Genomic DNA, 20,043 nt, shown 5'->3' with positions numbered 1-20,043 from the left:
TACATTTTTTTTTAAGTGTTTCTTGAAATGCAAGCTATTGTGTGCATTCTACCAACAAAATAATACCACAGAATCAAATTAGAAAAAAGAACACAACAGTGATAAGGAGAGCATTATATTTCTAAATACATGTACAGAGACATAACATACACCCACACATGATCATTCTCAAATAATCACCTGCACAAAACCTAAGGCCACACAGGGAGGAAGAAGCTAACACCCTTCATCCTGTGAGTTAATATAGCCAAACATAGGGTGTGCCTTGGAACCTAATGTCACATTGGAAAGTTTTAAGATGTTACAGGTACATGACTGGAATACAATTAATGAGTTAATAAAAAAAATTATGGGAATAAGTATCTAGCATAAGATAGTGTAACAAATGTGTAGTAGGAATATGCAATTCCTGGTTTTGTAAGTGCTGGCACATACAGAAGGGTTTTATTAATACATGTTCAGGATTGCTGAACTGCTTTGCAAGTGGAAAATCCAGAAGTTAATTAGGCAGCTTATATGTCGGTTAAGCCTTTACACTGAATTGCACCATCTTATATTCCAAACATAGCTAATACCTACTTTAGCAAACAGTCCAAAAAAGTTGCTCAATTTAAAATGGAGATTTCAATTGCACATTAAGATCAGAAAGATGAAGTATCACTGGCAGGCTGTTTGGCTGGGAAAAGAATCTCTTTGAAGCTGCTCATGAGTTTGGAATGTACAAATGAAGACTGTATCCTAATTCAGCCAGACAAGGAAGGACATAACTTTAAACAATCATGTGGTTACAATGGCTTCAATGGAATGTGATATTCTGAAATTATGCGTGGCTCAAGTGTTTTTTTAAATAGTAACTTGAAGTAACCAAACTGCAGATGAAGTCAGAGTACTACTAAAACCAGCATGAATGACATACAAGAGCGCTTACACGATGCTGTAACCGAACATGCAAAACGCATTTCTCATCTCATTACTTGCCCTAGCTCAGCACACACTGCACTTCTGCCTTCTGCAAGACAGATGTGTTATCGAGTTTATGCTCACTGAGAGAAATCCACCCCCAAAACCTTGTTTCCTGACCATTACTCTCATTAGCTGATTTCCCTTTTCATTACTCATGAGGCCTACCTCATGATAAGTCAAACCTGTATCAGCATTTTTTTATTTGCAAGTAACTACCTTGAAAGAAAAATAATTACACAGAGGTTAAGTATTCCTTTGCTCTATGAATTTGATAAGGAAAGGGTTTTTTGGGTGTTTGGGTTTTGTTTAGTTGGTTTTAATGACACCAAGTTACAGGTCATACTAGTACAGTAGGTCCATGGTTAGGTTTTTCCAGCCACTGACACAGATAAATGTAATTTCATTCTTCAAACAAACCTTTACAGGGTTTTTATAAGTAATCTAAATGGAACTGTATACATGCAGAATTAACTAATAGTGAAGTGTTTACCACATCTTGATCTTTAAGCAGTACCATTTGGCTTTGGAATTTGAAATTCATTCTAACCGCTGTTATTTGGATTTTTAGAGAAATATTTCTACAGAAAACATTCATTTATTCAATGACAAAACACAAGCTCTGTATATGCATTTCAGCTTTTCACTGAAAATATCTGAAAACTATTTGCTCACCAGAGAATCTAGTTAAAAAGAATAGTGGCAACACATCTCTCTCTAGAGCTGTACAGAAGCTGTAATGTGTGGACATGTGCCATAATGGCCCTTCAGCATCTAGGCTTCACGTTTTTGTACTGTTTCTACAGTTTATTTCACTATAAAGGGCCTCTTCTAAACTAATAAACAAAGCTAAAAGCAAAGAGTTTTTAAAAAGATAATCACATACAGATGTGTCATCTGTACTAAGGCAGAACTGTAATATAATTTGATCAGCATCATTCCTTGGTATATAGAAAAGGGCCATCTAATAGCCAGGAAAGCCATTATCAGAGGAAATCCCTTCTACTTCATTGACCATACGGATAAAAGCTCCTCAGATGGGGTCAGGTCTGCATGGTCAGCAAAAAAGAAAGTAAAAACAGCTTTCCACTCCCACTTCTCCAGGGAAGGTGGAATATTAGGCTATTAGGTAGTCAGATACACTACTTTATAGCTGGCAAAGCCCCTGGGTAATAAGGAATGAGCACAACTGCCACAGGCAGCGTTACAGGAAATTGTGTGAAACAATGACAGATGCTCCAGAATTGTTTCAAAATAAAGAAAGCCAGGAAGAGCAGTGTGTCAGCTGAGGGTTTTTTGCTCATGAACTATATTCTCTAGCATTCTGAAACTACATGCATAAAAATTACATTTTGAGATTATGCACATATGTACACACACAGCCATATGAATGCAAAGTTAAGAGAATTCTATGCATAATGAAAATATTTTAACAAATACATATTTCTGTTGCTTTTCCCCAAGACAGTTGGCAAAGCCTTCCTCATTTAACAGAGATTGCTTGAGAAGCTGACCAGGAACAAAAGCTAGCAGGAGTGATAAAATAAAAGCTTTCATAAAACACTTCCCAAAAAAGTTTAAACCTTTTGTCAAAAAACACTCAGGTATTTAAAACACTCTATCTCACAAACCCTCAGTTGGATTTAATACTCACTCTGAACACAGAACTATTAGTTCTGTTAGTCGTTAACTAACTTTGGGGCTAGATTTTAAAAGACAGCAAGCAGGATCTTAAAGAAACAAATAATGCCCAACTTCAACTGAAAGAAACATGAAGCAGGTGCCTAAACATGTCTGAAGACCCTACAAGTAGTTACCTGCACATAAATGGCAGAGATGCTACTAATTGCTCCCCAAAACAAGCTTCTCAAGATTTCCAACTACAGTGAAAAGTTATGTTACAGATTTAGGAACAGTAGAAGAGAGATGAGTCTTTTACATGGAATCACCTGACAATCTCCTTGGTTTTGGCAAAGTGACACTGATCTTGTTTTGCAGTGCCATCTGACTGTTTAATAAATACAGCTGATTATCTCTGATCTTCTAGGTGTTCCATGTGTGTAACTACCCACATCTTTTTCTTGCTTAATAGATGTTTACACTTCCATTTTTTTGGTATGAACTGCTTTCATCTATTTATTTGCCTTAATAAGCTACCAATGCAGTATGTAAAATTCATTGGCTGGCTTTTATAGAGACCTTTATAAAAACTAATAATATTTAAAAGCTTAGCAGTAAAATCACATCAATAAAGTCAGCTCAGTACTTTTCAAAACAAAGAAGTGGAATTTCAGTAAAGTATGCACCTGCAAAGTGTAAAGACAGGTGAAATTACTGTAACTTTGCCAACTGCATAAGCACTTGATTTCAATTGTGATTCTAGTTGCTTATTAACATTTATAGAAAACATTGTTACCTTAAAAGGAATTTGGTCTGGATTATTTCTTCAAATTCTAAACTTCATAATCTAAGGAATAATGCTTAACCCTCTTCAAAGAACTTCGAACACTTAAGCGTGAAAAAAAATCTTGTAATATGACACAGTGAAGAAAGAACAAACAACTGTCCCAGCTCCAAAGGTGGTGGAAGCCAAGAATTTTTTTAATCTCTCCAGTTCTGCATCAAGCAAAGTGTGTGCTCAGCCTTACTAAAGCATTCAATAGCAAAACATGGAGCAGAAGGGAAAAAAAAAGTACACCTCCAAGTAGCAGACAGGTCATACATGCATGTAAGTAACACACAGGATGCTGCAAGAAAGCAGAAAGGCATTATGACAGCCTTAAAATAGATTAGTGCTATTTTTAATTTTTAGTTGCTGTTGATTGCACTGTTCCAGAAATAGATTCTAAAATAAGTATGGGGGCTTGGTGAAAAGTGTCATGGTCCATGTGTTCTCCATAACAGTTGCATTTTTCTGTAGTACTACACAAAGGACACAAGCTGCTGTATGTGAAGCTGTTGTTAAAAATAAATATATAATTAGAAGAACTTTCACCCAAAAAAATGCCATACAGCAAAGTCAGTCCAGTCTCTGAACAGTGGTTTACAGTTTTCAACTTGAACAGAACAAAAATCACTGAAGTAACACTCTTATTCCTAGATCTGTTATGATAGTACATGGAAAAAGGACTGACTAGTTTATTTTTCAGCTCCAAGTAAACCATCTCCACTCACATAAAAGTCATTGGAACATTAGGTTTTTCTTTTAATACTCTTGAACTACTTATTTAAATCCAAAACCAATCTTCAAAGATCATAAATGCTATATAATTGCTATACAAAAGGAAAAAGAGAACAGAGCTGAAATTACCAGTGTGTGTGTGATGTGATTGTGAACGTCCACATTTTTGTGAGACTAGTGGACATAAGAAAATGAAGTGCTGTACTGCACTCCTCATTGCTTATGAAGAAAACACTATAACAGAAGGGAGATTTAGTCCCATTAAACATATTAGTGTTATATCCTGTAAATAAAATTAAAATGTGATGCATGGGGTGAGGGACTAGATAATTAAACCCATTGGCCAGTACAATTTCTCAATTAACTGTCTCACAGTATGCAATTCCTTCATCAGAATAGCTTTTTCTATGGTAACTTCCATAAGTAAGGTATTTATTTCTCTATTGATTTTTATGAGTTATGCAATAAAGGTCCTGTAGGTTTGGATTAAACTGTATCAAACAGGTTTGTGTGGGTAGTTTATACATGGCTCCAGCTTACTTTAATTAGTTCGTTTAGTTCTCATTTATACAAACACTACAGCTACTTATGTGCCTCTCCTGAGATCACTTAACCTCTTTTGATTTCTTCACCATATTAAGACAGACCTTGACTTAACTTTGCATTTAAAACAAATTTCACAATTATTAAGGCGAAATAATGGGAATTAGAAGAAGAGGGAGAACAGCACAATAAAAAATTATTCTATTTTTGTGATACTGGAAAAATATGAAAGCCAGAACTCAAGGCAGAGAACTTCAGGGCCACTTCACCAGAGCCAGTTAAGAGGGTGAGGAAAAACCACAAACTAATTGAATACATATAAATGTACAGAAACTATACGGGGGGGGGAAGTAATTCTGTCTTAGGGATTCTGGCTTTGAATAAGATATTACTGGCCAAGAAAGAAGTTCTTGAATCTAGAGTAAACAGTTCTACACAGATTCATCAGCTCAGAAAGAATAAAAAAATCTCAAACAAAAAACCATTACAACATCCAGAGTTCAGAAAGGGATGCAGGACAAACAGAAGATCCCATTGCAAGAGCTCAGAAAACCATGAAGCATTTATATAAAAATAAGTCATATTCTGATTCGCCTCTATCCAAAGGAATGACAGTAGAGATAAAAGATGCACAAAGAGGTAATAAAACAAGGTGTGAAATATAGAATGATTTCCATACAAAGAACAGCTAAATACATATGGAGCCTTTATTGTGAAGAATAGAGTAGATGTACTAAAATGAAAATGATTGAAACAAAAAAGAATATAATTACATCCTCTCCTTCACACAGGAAGCAGAAGACCTAGGAATACACTAATTAATGAAAAAATGAAAACAAAAACCCCAGACCTTTTTCCATCCATTGCATAGATGAGCTATGGTATTAATTACCAACAAGTATTTGTGCATGCTGAAATTCTGTGTGGGTTCAAACTCAATTAAACTCACAAAAGAAAAATTCATCAACAGTCGTTAAACACAAAAATATGTCAACTTGTATTGCCAAAACCAGCAGGAAGCTGACCAAGTGTACAGAAAAATAACTATATTCTTGGCACGACCTTATAGTCTTCCTTAAACTGTTCCACTTTTGACCACTGCAGGAGACAATTTTTACATTACGGGATTATTTCAGAAGAGTATGTGGGTATCTTTCTTTTTAAGAAACTAGAGGAACATAATAGCACACAGCTTCCTGAAACATCCAGAGTGACTACATTACACTGCTTTTTATGGTACTCAGTTAAATGCCACATCTGTCTCATGGCTGTGTCCAAAGTAGACAGGATCTGAAACTCTTCAGGCAACATTTCCACTCCTTCTTAAATTAAATGTTTTTCTAGGAATAATTTCACTATATGTGAACTGTTCCTCAAAACATCAGATCACAAGTGTGGTTTAAGCAATACTGTGTGCATGCAGACATGTTTCTACAGAATCTGAAGACTAGTAAGAAGATAACTCCAAACATCAGACATCAAATTCCATAAATTAGACTGATGGAAAAAAAGAAGATATTTTAATGTTCTTCCTTCAGATCTTCTCCCTCAGCTTTCCAGTCAACAGATGGAAATTATATAATTAAATGTACTGATATCATCATCCAAAAAACACTGGCAGTTCCCCACGTCGTTAACAGCTGGTGACATAAAGAAATTAAAAAGAGGTGAGATCCCTCAAAGTAATTTTTGCAGCTTGCTTTCTTCAAAGATGACAGAAAATTCCCTCCTCTGGTGGGAAATCCAATCTACTCCTGAATTACCATCTTGTTCTTTTTAGATTCGTCTTGTAACAGTCCTATCATGACTGTGGTCAGAGCGGCCATAAGGATTCCTCTCACTCTCCTATGCCATGTCATGGAGCATGGGACTGTATTTTAGAAATCCTGCATGGTGGTGCCTCCCAATTCTCATGAATGGCCTTCCACTTCTCCCCAGGCAGGCAAATTCCAAAAGAAGAATTGTCACCATGACATACAGACAAAAAAAAAAAAAAAAAGAAACAGGGAGGGCAACTGTTCTCCATGTAAGTTGCAATTTTCCCAAATATACTGGTGTCTAGTAAGGCACTGCTCTACTGAAAGGTGGCAATCATTACTCAATATACCTTAAGAAAACTGCTCTTCAGTCCAAGTCTGAACTGGTTCTCAGAAATTAACAGAAAACTTGAACAACAAGCCAAGAAGAAAGGGTGGAGAGGAGAGTGGGAAGTCTACTCATGTAGGAAGAAAATCTCTTTGCAAGTCACAGACAGAATAGGTTCAGACATCACTAAATCCCATGATGCATGAGGAATAACTGGGGTTTTTTCTTATAGATCACCAAGGATCAAAATGCATTGCCACAAAGAGATCTGAGATCAGAGTGTACTTCATCTCTAATTCCCTAAATAGGTGAACCCTGACCAAAATAAGTAATTCTACACAAACACTGGTTCAGGATTCCTTTCCCCTATGTGATGTAAACTCTTTGTAACAGATAGAAGCTAATCCAAAAATAGTACTTTAAATCCTGAAGAACAGTATCCACACCCATGTATTACAATGGCAAATCTGCAGAGGTGTAATTACAACAAAGCAGTTTGGACCACGTTTTCCCACGGAGGCAAGCCCTCATGGGATCCCCGGCTGCAATGACCCAGCCTGACGGCAGTAGATGGCAGTATGACGCACAGTACTGGTAAAGAAGATTAGTTCGTAAATACTTGGAAGAGAAGAGCTCTTTGCCAGGCATCTGGAAAAAAGGTCTACTCCTTAGTAATTACTCAGCCTTAGCTTTATTATCAGGGTAAAGTCCAGAGAGATTAAATGCAGCCTGATTTACTACAGCTATTTTTATGCTTACTGATTTTTCGGCAAGAAAACAATGCTGTGACTGGCAAAGAGAACTGCCTACATCCTAAATCAGAATCAAGAGAGCTACAGTGGATATACCCACTTGGATATATAATGGTTGGACTTGATCTTAAAGGTCTTTTCCAACTGAAGTGATTCTATGAACCTGAAGTCAATCTAGACACTCAGACCCAAGCACAGCAAGTGGCTCGTTTTCTTTTTCAAAATTGTACCCACTGTTTGCTCACTGGTCCAGGATTTCTCAAATTCATAAAGTGCATACATACACTTAGAACTTAAAAAGTCACTTTTGTGATTGAGAAATTACCTGCTTCGCACATACTCTTCACCTTGCCTCAGGCCTGAGACCACTTCCAACTTATATGAAGTCGAGACTGAAGGAACAAGGTGCACCGTGCAATTCCAGACAGGAGGCTGTTCCTGAAGTTTTGCCCTCAAAGGGCAAAATTTCTCAACAACTCAGCTGAAAATCTCAGTTTCTGGGAGGTACGTAGGCAACTGTTGGCACATCTGTTGCCAGACCCTCATCCTCCCATCCTCTCTACTCTTCTCAATGAAAAAGCTGGACTTTTTCCAATTTGAGATTTGTAAAAGATTAAAAGCAAAAGCCTAGTCACCAGTCAATACTTCTTCCTACAATGCACTTGGAGAAAGCATCCAAGAATAACAACCAGTGGCTTCTTAATACACTATCCAGTTTGTAGGACAAAACATAACTGCTCTAATTACTGCTCCTCCCATTCTAGACAGGTTTAACAATTAATACCACTGAGCTCAGAACAGAGCTAAGTTACAGTGATTATGAAAGAGAAAAGAACGAACCCTCAGAACCAAAAAGCAAGGTGGGAAGTAGTAACTCAAAAGCCTCGGCATTCCTTTTGAATTCCAACAACAGGCTGGAGCCATACTTTAGAATTTAGTTTGCTTTACTCAGTTGCCAAGTAAATTGAAGAAAATTCATTAATGGTGATACATTTTAAGATGTATCCACTCTGTAATTACTGTACATCAGCAGATTGGTCCCCTGCAATGTTCAATTTAGTCACAAAAAGGATGGCTTACACCTTACTGGTTCATTATTAAAGGAAAGAACATAAGTTTGTTTATATTACTAGTCTTTCACAGAAGAATTGGTTTATGTAGCTTTATTCAGATTATTTATGACATACCAAGTCTTCATTCAAGTTCACTCTCTTCTAAACTAGCAGTAAATTAATATCAAAGACAAGCAACTTCAAAGCTGCGTTATTATCCTGAATCTGAAAACGTAATAAGCCAAAACACAACACATTTAGAACATTAATTCAACTTTCTTTTCAACTTTATAAATGGTTCCAGCCAATCGTATTTTAAAAATAAGCATTTCCATACATTCTTTGATATATCAGCCACAGAATACTCCATTTATATTGCATAAAATCTGACGATTTCTTAAACAAGCAACCTGCTTGCATAATGCCTAACAGACAGTTTTTGTTTTGCAGTATTTTAAAATACTTGTTCTACAGACCAGAGATGCACAGAACACTGGGTTGGCACACTACCTGCCCAGCTCACATTCCAGAGAACTCACTAAAGATATACCCAAATAATCCTGAGATTAAGATGAAGAGAAAGACTGGGAAAGAAAGATTTGGGGGATGGAAAGGAGAAAAGAGAGTCTGAAATAATTGCTTTAACCTGTTATATTTAACATGACTGCAAAAATTACATTAAAGCTTGAAGGTGTGCTAGCAGACAGATTAACCAAAAATGAAATGGTTCCACAAGAGCTAAGAGGAGAGAAAAAAAAAGACTCAATCAAATACCCTGCAGTACAATTCCCTTTTAGACTGAGCCTTCAGAAAACCAGGGTTAACAAAAAATTAAGTGAACATTAGTCTGAGAAAACAGATTTTCAGAATAAATAAGCTGGATACTTCTGCTCTGAAACAAAGTTGTATTTCAAGATTAAGTTATTTTTAAGAGGGATAAAAGTGTCAGAAAGAAAAATTTAAAAGGTATTACTGTTGACTGTAATAGTTCAATGGAATTGCTTTCAACTGAAGTTTTCTTTCCTACTTTTGGAGAGAGACTGAAGAATTTTTTGGCTTTAGGCATCAATTTTTATCCAGGAATACAATGAAATGTATTTACTTCTGAATTGGCCTGAAAACAAATCCTATACACCAAAAGACCACATACTGCCTACAAGGATTTTAAATCTGTTTAAGCACAAAATCCAGAAAGCTGCTATCTCTTGTTTGTGGACGTTCTTGCAGGAGCTGGAACTACAATTAAAGTTGCATCAGATTTAAGTATTCAAAACTAAGGCTCTCTAAATATCTACAAAAGCCCTTAAGTCAATTCATTACTGATAGAGTAAGTGACAACACTTGTGTTTGGCAGACAGTGCAACTGGGAGTCCTGACAAATCTAATTAACAGCACATCAGGGGCACTTAGTTTATCCTTTATATACAGTGCCAATAGTGAGTGTATAATGAGAAAAGGAGCTTAAACATTAGTGGGACTTCACTAATTGGTCACCAAGTCCTGATTAAGCCAGGCTTCATATATAATTATTGAAATTCAAGTGTCTGACACCAGTGTATCTAAAAAACACTTAATGAAGATAAGTCACTTCTAAACTACATAAATAAAAATACGGCACAAAAATGAGAAGAGAAACAAACAAGAAATATGCAACTCTAATTGTACTGAACTACTTGCCATTTGTATAGCCCTAGTCGAAAACATTCCAACTGTTTAAATAACTGTTTTTAAAAGTTATCAGTGTGAAAAATAATGTAGTGCTTAAATTACATTAAATAATGCCAATATTTGGAATATATATAGGCATTCTAGTAACCTTAAATATAAATATTTGTATATACAATAAATGTTGCCAACAAATAGTAACTACAAAATAAGGTTTACAGAAGTTAAATATGACAAGAGCAGCTTCATGTATTGGTTCATTTACATTAATTAAATCAGTAAAAAGATCCTCAACTCCAAATTCTAGAGGTAACTGATTTGCATTATAAACTGGAATCCATAGAAGTATATGCCATCGTATCCCCCCAAATGGTCAAAAGGTGACCTGAAGCAGCTGAAGGGGGTATATGCAGCACACCAGCACTGCTCCAGTGACACCTTACCACTGACTCCCCCTAGGGAGTCCTTCTGTTGTTCCCAGGACTTTATCTTGATTGACAAGGGTCAAGGAATCCAAAGACTCACGCCTGGGGTTGCTTTGCCACTGTCTTTCTAATGCTCTTATCACAGGAAAGGAAAATGAAAAGGGTGTGTTATTATCATGAAGAAAGTAGTCCTCAATGGTAGCTGCTACAAGTGAAATAACCCAGCTCACTGCCTCATTTATTGAGGGATGTTCATAAAAAGTAACAGGTGTGGCTGCATACCATAACGTAGAGCTGTGCAGGGGTAATGCAAATTGGGTCAGATATTTAATACATTCCATGAAAATTTTACAGTTTGGGCTGTGAGATTTCTTGTTATCTTTTAGAAAACACTGTTCTATTCTTTTCATTATTAAATGAAAAAATCATTTCATTGACATGAAAAATCATGTCAATACTGGACACTCCTTTATTTACAGGTTATCTAGAAAGTTACTTTGGTAACAAAGAACATGAACATTATGACCTTCACTCCTTGTTCCTGCACAGTGTGCTGATTTTTCCATTAGGAAGAAAACAATCACTAAAATCATTAGCAAAGTTTTTTTGTCAGTAAGATGTTAAACATGTTATGGTGGTGCTTTCTGAAAGAAAACATCCCTGTATGAGATCTGGAAAGTGATTCTGAATAGACCACGAAGATGAATTTTCAGCACACAGAGGATGGCACTATCCAAGCCCTGTACTGAATTCTGTAAACTCCAACCATACTGATGGCCTCTAGAAGTCATGGAGATAAATAAGCAAGTTTGCCATTTTGCAGCAGTAGCACAGAAACATACTTTAGACACACACTGCTGTAGAACAGACGATAAAACATGAAAAATTGTTTAGTAAGTGACACATAATACTAAAGATACTCGGGAAAGAAAACCCACAAGTTCTGCTCTAAATTTCCTGTCAAAAGCATCTGGTTTGCACTGTAAGCAAAACAAAACTCCCCCTGCTGTTCCCTCACTCCTTCTGGCAAGACTAGAAAAGCTCATCTTGCATACTGTTCCTAACACTGCCTTGGAAGGTCAGCTATTGTTCTTAGACCTCCTTTTCACATCTCAGACTAACTAGGTCACGGCCACTGCCATGCTCCACTTCATCTTTGACTTCATTCTAAAATCACAGAGCTCCCCGCCCTCCTCCTTTAGGGCCATTCACAAAAATCACAAGCCCTGAATGAGTGCAGTCTCTGAAAGGCAGCTGCCTGAGCTTTAACTCCTTCCCCATTGTTTATACCCAGTCCAAGACTTTCCAGTATACTCCTGAAATGAACTTAGTAACTCAGGATTATTAATATTTGAGATTACAAACTTTGTCACAACTGAAAGCATAGAAGTAGACTCCAAAACCATTTGTATTTCTTTGTCCAAATTATACCTGCTCAATTTTTCTCCATTCAAGGTGGGTTTATATCTGTATAGATCTAATATATCCATCCATCCATCTTTCCACATTTAAGAAGAATAGTGCACACATTTTCAACAGGGATTTCCTGTTTCCAGAGTTCAACCTGTACATCACTGTACATACATGCAATTTGTTGCTTGTATTTTACATATGTAAAGTGATTTAACAACCACTTTAAAAAAAAAAAAGTCACTTTTTTTGGGTTATGAAGGCATTACTCCCACGGCTAAAATACCTACACACTCCCAGTGGGCCTCTTCCTGTGATTGTTCCTTACTGCTTTACCTACAGCAAGTGGCTGCTTACAACAAGATTTTCACCAAGAATTTATACTAAATTAACATGAATCACTTAACTTGTGCTATACTGAGAACAAAACAACTTAAAAGATTAAAAGTGTCCAGACAGATCAGTCCCCAAAGCCACCTGCTATTTGCTACTACTGTCCACAGTTGACTCTACTCTTTAACTTCTGCAGTCTTCACTCCCATCTTTCAGTAAGATTAGTTAACTCCAGTAATTTTTTTATAGAAGAAAAGTTAACAACCTGAAGCAACACAAAACCAATCTCAAATTAAGGCATAGTTAGTACTGCTAAATAAATGCTCTTAAAATGGTGTCTATCCCTAGGATCTATAGTATCAAGTACACTTTATAAAAAAAACCAACCAAACTTAACAACCCCCACAAACCAACAACAAAGAGTCTACTCTTCAACCCTAAAATTCTCTATTAAAATGTCACAGTTTTATATACAGGAATGATGTAAATGCAACTGAAGTTGAACATTAGTTCATTTTTTTGCAACATGTTCCAGACCAGATACATTCATGTCCATACTGTACGTATCTTTACAATGTAATGATCCTCTACGGATCATCTCACTGTACAGGTGATTCAGTGTTACACACATGTAAGTAAGAAACACGACCTACTAATCTGCCAGCATTCTAAAGTAATGATACCTTTCATGCCAGTGCTGCTGCTGGCTTTGACAGACACCATCTACTGCCTCAGATACTTCAGTTCTTAAATCGATACATACCAGGAACAGACACAAATCTCTTATATACATTTAATCTGAGCACTAAGATTGCAACAAAGTTGATAAAACAAGTAGCTTTTGCTGAAAGGAGCTGTCTCTCTTTTCCAGAAGCTGGAAAAGACACCACTTCTTACATCACTTTAGGGAATTTATCTTCCAGAAAATTAAACTTGATATTGTTGTGATCAGAAAAGCAGCAAACAGAAGGGAGGAAGGTGGTTAGAAACAGCCAGGACAGAGACAGGCAAGGAAAAACCTGGACCTTTCAATGGCTTCTTGCCATAGATCGATGTGAAATCAAAGGTTACACACACACAGTGTAAATCTACTTAGCTACAAAGAGTAAATAGCAGAGATATCCCCATGCTAAGTTAATGCTTTCAGTTTTCAGAAAGGAAACAAATCCATGTTCAATTACTGCGTTATATATTTAAAACAACTGCTTTTTGGCAGTACCTGGTTAGCACAAAGTCTCTTACAGTGTAACACCACAAACGATTGGCTTAATTCTGTAACAGATGTCTGACATTTCTGTTGTAAGACAATGCAGGGAGATCAAAGGATGAGAGGGAGAAAGTACGTAAGATCTACAGAATCACTTCCACCTGTACCTACAGCTGCCATCAGACACACTGTTGTGACTGTAGCTACGCTGGATCAAGAAGGTACCACCCCACTTCATCTCCACTTGCTCATTACCTTTAAATCTTCCAGCATAACTGCGTGTTTAGTCACTTCCTAACCCAGTTCTGTCAAAATGATTCCTGTTAGAAAATCTGTGTTTCAGCTTAACTCAGATTATTTTTGACAGAACTTGTTTAGCGGATGCCTATAAATGCAAGTACCAGAAGATCTGAGAACATTGTAACCTTCAGAGCTAGGAGAGGATACCGCAGTGAGCAGGTGGAGACAGCCAGCACTTTCCCAGGGTTGTGTTGCTGCAAAAGAAGCCCATTAATCAGACACAGAGGTCTGATTTGTCGGCCTGCCTAACGAGGGAGAGCTGTGCATCAGGGCTGGCAACTTTAAAGAAAATAGATAAGTAAATCTATAAACTACTTATTTTGCTGCTTAAAATGTCAGGCTGGGTTAAGTGTCCAGAAATTCAAATAATTGGATATAACTATCTGGAATTCTGCTGTATAAAGACAAAAACAGGCAGATGCTATTCAAAAGACATGACATTTCTGTAGAGTTAAGGGATAAATACCAGCCTCACCTTCTTATCTTAAATTACCATAACAAGACCTGAAATACTATTTCACTGCTTTCTACTTACTGCTGAAGTTAAATAGTGTCTGTGGTTTTACTTGTTACACTGTAAAAGTGCAAAAACTACCACCAAAATGCAGCATGGAATTACCATCATGTAATACACAGCTTTGAAAGGAACAGTACTTAATCTATAGACCACGTTACCTTTTATTGACAGGCTTCTCATCCTTGTCATAGGGCCTTATGAACCATTTTCCAATTCTTACGAAGTTTTTATCCATCAAGCACCTAGAAAATAATTACAGCCACAATTACTAGCTACATCTTAAGATGTAATTAAAAGCAGTCTTTGAAGGCAATATATCTAAGGGATTAAGCAGCTGAATTTCCATAATTTTGAAATTAACTTTGTAGCTTTTGAGTTCCATGTAATTTTGCCACTTTCTGTTTTCCCACACTAGTCATAGAGAATCACTGTCCAACTACACGATGCTGTCACTGATGTTGATCCTCACACATGCATTTTCCCTTTACATCCAACAGGATCTTTTCCTGTCCATGTTACTCTTTCAGTGGAATGATCCAACATCCTATTTTTAAAACTCCTTTTCTTGAACAAAGACAGGTCGTAGCACTGATTCTTTTCTATACAGTGTTTCTCTCAGACTTCATGATAAAGAATACGCATTCCTGTATTTATGGCAAGTAAATGGCAGAATATAGCATATGAACGAAAGGAAACTATATTAAGCAAATATTAACAATGAACCACTTTTTCTTTACATGATCCACAGCATTATTTCAGGTGTTGAAGCTTCAATAATTACTGTTTCCTCTCTCAGAAAACCTTATTCCAGCAAACATACACCCATGGCACTAAATTTAGAGCAGTAAGTTACCCATTTTCTGTGATCCCTTTCTAAGTGCATAATTCCTTTACAGAAACTCTATATTCTAGGGCTTTTAAAAAAACTAACAGTGAGGATGCCAAGTGATCAATAACCAATTTAGGCAGACATGTTGAGGACTGCTTGATGCCTTTCTGAGTCTACTTGTACAGATGAATCACACTAGCAATATGCCAACACTACCTAAGTATGCTTCATACATTAAACATGATGTTGAACATACTGCTCAAGGGATCATAGACAGGAACTTGTTACAAAGGAATATTTTCCAGTAAGGTAATTTATTATGTTTCAAAAATCTAGAAAAACTGTTACTAGTGGTTTATTTATGATTATGAGCAAGAAGCAAGCACTCCCTATGCATTTAATGTCTCATCAGCATTCTTTATTTAGATGGAATAACAATACTTCTCTATTCTTCAAAGTTTTTCAATAGTTTATTTATATAGCAGATGCTAAAGACTAGCCAAAACAAAAGTTAAAAATCACATTAAACCTTCTGGGAAAGTACATTCTGCAAAGTTTAAAAAACTTGTGTGATCCATACTTCAAAAGCATACCTAGAAGATACATACAGGAAATGGATGACAGATGATGTAGATACTAATATGCTCCTAATTCTTCTGTACAATCTTGGCAGGGCTTTCCAGACCTAAAGCTAGGCTGAAGAAAATTCCACAGAGCACTTTCTCAAAGCAGAAAGAATCCAGCCCAGTTGAACATACCAGTATCTTAAATTGAATTTGGAAGCTAAACCATCAGAGATCTAAAGACACTGCTCTTCTCCTGATGGGAAAAAAAGCATGCTTACCAACTGTTTCCCTAGGAAATATTTGCTATCAGAGAAAGTCTGTCAGTGCACTTTATACAAACAAAAGGAAGCCTGTGAAGTTTACATCAGATCCCTAAAGAAAATAATCTGTACTACCACTGAACATAATAAACTCTCCTCCACCACATGCACACTTTAATGCCACATCACCATGTCTCACAATGGCAAGTTTAACTGCCTCAAACTAATGCTACTTTACCACAAAAAAAGTCTTCATGGGTAGATTCTGCCTTAAAAATCAGCCAACCCTCACAAGACCAACTACATCAAAGATTATTTAAGGTATAATCCCATACAAAATGGGAAACATGATTGCAGAAGCGTGGATCTCAAAGATTCAGCTGAGAGAACAATTAATGACAGAGCAGTGTTATTTTTGCTGTGTAAGCACTCAATGGTAACTAGTCTTTAACAGCAACAATGAATTTGTGTAAAAATAAAACACTGGTCATAAAACTCCAAATGAGTATGCACTTCAAGGCAGTTATTTAATCATATGAAATACAGACATAAAATATCCTGAACTCCTTGGCTTACTTCTCTAGTTAAGGCTAGTGTTTTCTTCCTGAAGAGAACAGCTGTTTAGAGCATTTCCCTGTCACTCAACCACTCCTATTTCTCATTTTTCTACGAAAAAAAAATGACCTGACAAGGGTACACTCATGATTATTAAATAATACCGTAATATTTTTAGCATTATTTCCTCACATCTTCCAGAATTCATTGCCAATGAACAAACTTCTGATCACCAACTTGGGTACTGAGAATTAAAACAAGATCACACAGCGGCATAAAACACCCTTTCTTGCCCTTCCCAGGGTTAACTTACACCATCCACCTCTCCTCCCTTCTACCTTGCCACACAACTTCTCCTGTTTACACCCCAGGTTTTCCTCGGTCCCTCCCAGCCGCTCCGTGAGGCGAGGGCCAGAGATCCCCTGCCCTTCCCGCCGCCATTTGCTTCCCGCCACAGGCTTTCCCTTCAGGAAAGCTTCTCCTCCCTTCCCTCCAAGCAGCTGCTCTTTCTTCCCTGAACGGGGCTGAGCCACCGTGCTGTGGGTTCCTGAGGGCTGGAACCGGTTGGGAGCGGCTCCCTGGAGCCACAGGTGCGACCACTCAGCGCAACCTGAAACCGCACCTGGGAGGGACGTTTTGAGGGAGAAAACCCCACCTTCACCACTGAAAACCAAACCACTGAACTTCCAGCGCAGGCAGCAGCCCCGGCTCTGTCAGGCAAGATCAAAAAGAAAGTTCCAAGTCTTCTTGTTTATTAATCGAGCTCTTCCCTAAGCCCAGGGTAAAACGGGTCTTTAAAAATTAAAGTGTTGTTTCTCCTTTTAATAAAGCTTATGCCTTTCTGCTGTTACTTTAAATGAAATAATCACGATGTTAACTTCAAATTTGGTAGGACAAGCAAAAAAAATTAAAAAAAAGAATTAAAAAAAAGTGTGTAACTTAAACTCAACTATAAAAATGAGGTAACTAATTGTACAGACATGGGTTAAACATGATCCTAAGTCACCTCGACAGCTATTTCATGAGGGGACTTCTGAAGTCAGGCTGTTCCTCAGATCATCTCAGCCACCTCGGCACCCCCAGGGAGCATGGGGACCCTCATCCCCAAGGATCAGAGTCTGACCAGCTTATGGTGACACGACACGAGGCCTTGGGGGAACACCTGAGGGGCGGTGGCATTTCCAAGATTTGCTGAGAGGAAAAGAGCTGTGAAGACTTATCAGCCACAGCTGGGCAGAACCATTCTGCTAACTCTGCCAACTGATTTCAACTCAGTTATTTAAAAACTAAATGAAAAAAAAAAATAAAATTACTTCACAAGCTTAAAAAAGGCCCAATGAATAAAAATAACCAGCAGGAGTCTTACTTAAAAGTCAGCTGGCTGGGTACCACAGATGAATATACACATACAAAATGGTTTTTGTTTTGTTTTTTTTTCCCTTTTATACTGCAAAGCTACCAAAGAACTAGAACATTCTAGCCAGTGAATTTCATTTTTATGCTTTTATTCACTCTAAGTAGTCAAATACTTATGTAAAAATCCCCTAAAAAAAGACTCATAAGTTAGGAAATAAAACAACTAGTCCCTGTACATGTGTACATGCACATAGGCAGCCATTCAAACTTCACTTGCTAGTAGATATGGACTGCAAGTCATGGGGAAAGTTACTACACTCATGGAAAAACAACCTCAAGAACATAATACAAGCCTGATTACTAGTGAATCCACATCAAAGCAAAGAGGATATAAATGAGACAAGATAAAAGTATTTTTAATTAGCTTATTTTCTGAAAGAAATAATACCCTGTGCTACATTCTGCAAAATTGCTGTAATACAAAAGTACAGGAGAGGTGCTTTGTATTTTCTTGTTGTTATTAATATTATTCAGAAAAAGGGGGAATGGCCTAATGACACTTAATTCTGAAAAAGATCTCCAAAGTTGTAAAAAAACCTGAAATATAATACAGGAAGGTGATGATGACCTGAAGAACTGCAGTAACAGAGAAGGAATAAAATGCAGTAGTCCAAGATGCAATGTCATACACTGAGAGCCAATCTTCAGTACAAGATTGGCTCGTACAAGTTCAAGACAACCTTCAGTAAGCTTAAGAGTTGATAGCTGGGCTAAGAAGAAAAAAGCTCTAAGTGCATTAACTCTATCATAGAGTATCTTTGCTGTCAAGTCATATATATTTGTATATATAATCTAGACAAAAGAAAGCAATGCTAGGATACCTGAGGCCTGTCAAGAGGCAGGAACTGTTAAACTTCAGCCTGAATATTGTGCCCCAATTTAGTCCAATTGCAACATGCACGTAACTAGGACGACTGGAAAAGAAGAGTTAAGATCTTTTAATGTTATCTGTTAAGATATATACTGTTTAACCTCATTGAAGAGGTTGGAGGTCAGATACTCTGCAAGCACCTCAAGAAGATGAAAACTTTTTTTTTTTTGCTGTTGAAAGCAGCTCCCTAACAAGAATGCAAGCAGATATATTTATCGACATTATTCTTTGTATGAGTGTTTAATGAGTCTGCACAGCATTTTATGACACATTACCAGAGTCAATAACTTGAGATCCATCTCCATCCTGCACCTCCTGAACTAAAGTTTCACTAAAAATGTGGTTGAAGATCAATAATAATATAAATGGCCTGTAGGTATCCTGCATTATCAACATGAAATATTTGAGTGGAATAGTTTTTCTTACCTTTCCAGAAGATTGTGAATTGCTTTGAAGAGCAAGGTCCTACACTCATAGGAAAGTCCATTCTCCCACAATCCTTCTTCCACCACTACAAAAACATAAAATGTCAAAATACTCAGAATAGTGAAATAAAAACATTTATTAAAAAACCAAAACTCCAACAGCTTTAATTTTCAACAGCAGCATATTCCATGAAACTGTTTCAACTGTTACCTATACTGCCAAAGGAGCTTTAATTTTTACTTGCAGAAGACACCAACTTAAAAAAAAAAGACAAGACAAAAGCATAAAAGCAACCACATTTGTTCACAGCACTCAATATTAAAGCAGAGGGGTGAGGAATTCACGATCATTCTTTGCCATGACTGCTGAGAGATACTTTGAAACTTAGCCACAGATGCAGACAATCAAGAAACAAAGTGAATCATTACAGGTGTGAATCCAATTTATGTAACTTCAACAACTCTCCTGAACTTCTCAAGTGAAATTCCTCCATTGCACTGACGTAAAAGCAATACCCTGCAAATACATGAAATACACAGCAGGTTTTTTTTATTCCAAAATGAAAACTGTGAAGTCAGTAACTAACTGCAGAGTTTTTTAGAGTTCAAAATAAATCAATCGATCAGTCTCTCGGAGTAGAGTGCAGCATGAACTGCTCACCCAGCTGAGGGCCTGAGGGATATACAAACC

General features: G+C 37.0%; 1 protein-coding gene across 2 annotated transcripts in view; it reads right to left on the bottom strand.

Moving 5' to 3' along the window:
- MED13L (mediator complex subunit 13L) overlaps positions 1-20,043 on the bottom strand; it is a 189,665-nt gene that overhangs the window by 79,883 nt on the left and 89,739 nt on the right. For both annotated transcript variants that reach the window (XM_051633794.1, XM_051633792.1), the window contains exons 3-4: positions 19,354-19,438; positions 14,589-14,672 (exon numbers count right to left, since the gene is read on the bottom strand). In XM_051633794.1, the coding sequence (XP_051489754.1) occupies positions 14,589-14,672; positions 19,354-19,438 (169 nt within the window). The remainder of the gene's footprint in view (positions 1-14,588; positions 14,673-19,353; positions 19,439-20,043) is intronic.

This window comes from Apus apus, chromosome 16 (assembly GCF_020740795.1).
Source record: "Apus apus isolate bApuApu2 chromosome 16, bApuApu2.pri.cur, whole genome shotgun sequence".
NCBI lineage: Eukaryota > Metazoa > Chordata > Aves > Apodiformes > Apodidae > Apus > Apus apus.
The sequence above is the reverse complement of the archived record's forward strand: the minus strand, read 5'-3'. Positions and strand labels throughout refer to the sequence as shown.